Source organism: Vigna radiata, chromosome 7, assembly GCF_000741045.1.
Source record: "Vigna radiata var. radiata cultivar VC1973A chromosome 7, Vradiata_ver6, whole genome shotgun sequence".
In the NCBI taxonomy this organism is placed as follows: Eukaryota; Viridiplantae; Streptophyta; class Magnoliopsida; order Fabales; family Fabaceae; genus Vigna; species Vigna radiata.
In genome coordinates this window covers 51841702-51845684 of record NC_028357.1, presented here as the reverse complement: position 1 = coordinate 51845684, position 3983 = coordinate 51841702, and the positions used below count along the sequence as shown (strand labels likewise).

The 3983-nt window shown below is 33.3% G+C and overlaps 1 protein-coding gene across 1 annotated transcript; it reads right to left on the bottom strand.

The window, feature by feature from the left end:
- Positions 1-307: 307 nt before the first annotated feature.
- LOC106767384 (annexin D3) lies at positions 308-3674 on the bottom strand. The gene is made up of 6 exons (XM_014652263.2): positions 3518-3674; positions 2905-3050; positions 2220-2447; positions 1342-1554; positions 1058-1147; positions 308-596 (listed from the first exon to the last, which is right to left on the bottom strand). The coding sequence occupies exons 1-6, from the start codon at positions 3591-3593 to the stop codon at positions 384-386; spliced, it is 966 nt and encodes a 321-aa protein (XP_014507749.1). The 5' UTR covers positions 3594-3674; the 3' UTR covers positions 308-383.
- Positions 3675-3983: the final 309 nt, after the last annotated feature.

The window sequence follows — 3983 nt, the reverse complement described above, 5'->3', positions numbered from 1 at the left end:
ATTTCATTTTATAAAAGTAATGTAAAATATTTTCTCCCAATAGTAAAAACTTTCATATCAAACAAACACTATCACTATCTAAACTTGACGAAATGGTTATAGTTTGAACCACATTGAAGAAAAACAACCACAATTTAACAAATCAAACGAAGAAGTTTCCAAAGAAGAAATTTAAATAATATTTTGACACATAAATTTTCTACATTCATTTAATATTATCGTTCTTTACTTTTTTTTTCTTACAAAAAATATTAAACTTTACTTCATTATAATTATTTTACCTGTGTCAAATGAACGTAAATATATATATCATCCTAGAATCATACAATCAATCATAGAATAATACGATTATAAGACAAGTGTTTGTTGGTAGTTATAAAGTATCACTCTCCTTCTGGACCTCTCCCTAACAAAGTCATCAAAAAATCTTTGTAGTCCCCTGAGGTGTCCCCTGTAACATCATCATCAAGATTGGTCTTGAACATGTTATAATATTCAAATCTTACTTTCAACAGATCAACTTCTGCTCGAGTTACGATAGCTCTGCTCAGTGAATCTTCATCGGTTCCAAGACCAACAATTGAATCTCTTATCACCTTTTAGTGCATAAAAGCCAAAAACAATGAGATTAGAATCAATTCTTGCTTTTCAGTATTCTCAAAATGAATGATACATTTATACAATAATTGTCTAAGAACTTCACAAGTCACTTGAATGTCTATGCAGCAAGCACTCTTGATATTAAAAGTGGACTTTAAGTCTCATTCATCCTCACAAAACTAGCTTGTAAGGTAAGATTTGCATCCACTTATATATTATGAATTAGTCTTATCTCTAGTTAATGTGAGACTTCCAACAGTTTAGATTGCAGATAAACTTGAACTTGGTTTGAAAATTAAACACTGACAATGGAAAGGGTCTGAGAAGAAAAATATATGTAGTATCTGATTAGGTGAGATTATTCTGATTTTGTGGTAAAGCTTTAGCATTTGAAGTTTCAAGATAATAATGTGTTAATTTAATAAGACACTGCTTAGTAGAAGAAATTAGCGTTTACCTTTGCAAAATGTTTCTCAGGGGAATCTATACACAATATTACCAGTTGTAAGAGAGCTTCCAAATCACCATTACCACAACTTTTTATGCCCTGTCAAGAAAATAATCCAATATCAGTGAAATTTTCTAAACTGTTAATTACCAAGATACATTGTAGTAGCTAATGTTTTCACTTAAGGTGAAAAAGTATACTTGTTTCAACAAGTGACAAGATATAGATCAGTTGCAATGTCAGTGGAAAAAAAATCAAAATCTTAACAAGAACAGAAAATTTGAAAGCAAAACCTGTTTCAATGTATTCCCATAGAGGTTGTTGTAGCATGCAAAAGTTTCCCGAAGCTGGAAAAGATTCCTGGTGCTAAGTGTCCATACAACATGATCATCATCTAATTTTTTGTTGTTGATAGCTTCATGCAGTTTTGATGCCTCTGACTTGGCAACCTCCAAATTTACAGCAACTTTATCATATCTATATGAGCTTACCAGGCTCACTAAAAGCTGTAAAACAGCATTATGCAATCACTTTTCCAGAGAAAACAAACCATAGAACAAATTGGAAATTAAATGTGATAGTGAAGCGAGTCATTAATGCAACATTACATTCTGACTCTAGTAGCTTTCTCAAAGAGTTCATATTCTTAAGAAACTGAATTTCTAATTATTAACTCTGACAATTCAAACCTCAGCTTTCAGCTTTGAACCATGTTCATTGTCTTTGAGTTTTCTTCATGAATGATATCAACTGCATAAAAACTAACAGTTTGAAACTTAATTTTTGGTCCTTCCCCACTTCCACCATCAATTTTATTTTTTCTTTGTATCTTCATCCTCATATCATAACTTAATATAACAAAATTCCGCTTGAAAATAAACTAATTAATTGTTTCTATAATACTATGTTAAGCAGTAGACTTTAAGTAATTCAATTTCAAAATCAGTTTTGAAGGTAAGGTCTGCATTCAATTATGTACTATAAATCTATTTTATCTTTAGGCGATGTGGGATCTCTAACAACTTGAACCTTAAACTGAGATTCAGGGAACAGCTACTTCTATTTTACCTAAGAAACAGCTACTTCTTACTAGATGCACACTTGAGCCTGACTAGACAAACTCAGGTAAATGTTTTTGTTCTGTGTGTCGACGAAACTTCCATGTTCTTACCTTTGTGAGAGGTGCAGCAACATTGGCAATAATGTCTTCCTCGAGTGAAGAATCAAAGAGAGAGCAATAAGCCTGTCTCACAGCCACCAAATGGTTAGGAGTTGAAGCACATGTTATTTCAACCAGAACCTGAAGTTGTTTAATCCCCTTTTTCTTAGCTTTCAATGCACTGTTTGCTAGTCTTGCGTGCCTTTCTGGAGGGTCGTAAGTCCAAAGAATTATAGCATTCTGTCACTCATCACAAGTGTCAGTCATAGATCACATTATCACTTAAAGAAAATGGCATGATTTTGGAATATGATCGAAGTTCAACAATAAAGTCAACTTTATCCATGGACAAAAGCCCTATAAAATTGTTACTGCAAATATCAATATCATGTCCAAACTATAGTAAGATTGAATCATATATGGCATATTCTCTCTTCAGAACATCTGTTCCTTTTGAAAAACAACGTATCAATCCATGACAGCAGACATAAACTTATGTGACTTTAAGCTCGTTTTCAAGAGAAAAAATTGAAAAAATGAAAAGGCATTCAGGTAATCCAGAAATCTACAAAGTTAAAAAAAAAATGCAATCCAATATTTTCAATTGAATTCTATCACATACGCCAGTAAAAAAAACATCATGACGAAGAACTATTTTCTTAAAAGCCAACAACCAAGTGCAGAAACCATGACATACTCTAAAATCACCAGACAATTCTGAATGGAGACGATCAATCAGTGATTCATTGTAAAGCTGCTTATAAGTTTCTGCAATTTCCTTCCTTTGTTGAGCATTCCTGTGTCCCAATACCAGTATCAGTGCTCTCTCATCTGTCCCAAATCCTGCACCAAATTTCCCACAATCATCATAAAGCTTCTAATATCAAATCCTGCACCAAATTTCCAGTGACAAAGACTGTGCTGGAAAAAGTTCAGGCCTGATGCTCTGATATCGTATTAGAAATGAGAGATGAAGGCTAAGAGAAAATGTTAATAATGGTTCATTATATATACATTATAGATGCAGGAAAAAGATTCTCAAAGTATAAAACTTTGTCATAAACTCAAACATTTGACTCCATTGGGACGATAGAAAACCCAAGAAACTCGCACAATTGCAGACAAAATCATGTCTGCGGAAAACCCATCAGCCCAAAATTTAAAAACTGCAAAATTTGATATTTTTTCAAACAATTTTTCTTCCTAAATTCTTGCATCAATTGGATCATGACAAAATTCGTTTTTTCAAATTTCTTCAGCTTTAACACTTGTTTTTCTTTCAATGTTTTGAGACAAAGGTAGAGAGAAACCTTGGAAAGCCTTTCTGAGTCTTTCACTGTCTTGGGTAGGAGAAGGAACAACCTCTGGCAGTTTCAATGACGCCATTTCCCTGAGACAACGAAGGTGAGCTTTTCAGTGCTTACAACAAATCCACGTTAAAAGAAACAGTTCACACGTGTTTTGAATGTTTCAGTTCTTGTTCCCTCCTCAACAAAGCTAGCTAAAATTAAGATTTCGACAAGCCTTTAGATTTACCATTTTGTCCCTGCCATAATGCCATTGCTCGGTTTTCAACTTCGGAAGGAAATTCCAACTAAAGGCCTTTACTTTACGAAATTGTATTGCGCATCTTCATTCTCTTGAATTTCTGGGTAGCACCCCACACTTTTCACTTATTTATTTTTTGGACCTCCTGAGAAACTGATCAGGTTGTCATTATTATGACATATGTTACTTCTAACTGGCATTCTGTGATGTTTCATTTTTAAGAATTCG

Coding starts and splice junctions, on each gene's coding strand:
- LOC106767384 (XM_014652263.2), bottom strand. CDS start 3,593: ATGGCGTCATTGAAACTGCCAGAGGTTGTTCCTTCTCCTACCCAAGAC. Junction 2,448..2,904: donor AATTGTCTGGTGATTTTAGA/GTATGTCATGGT, acceptor GATGAGTGACAG/AATGCTATAATTCTTTGGAC. Junction 1,148..1,341: donor ATGGGAATACATTGAAACAG/GTTTTGCTTTCA, acceptor TTTTCTTGACAG/GGCATAAAAAGTTGTGGTAA.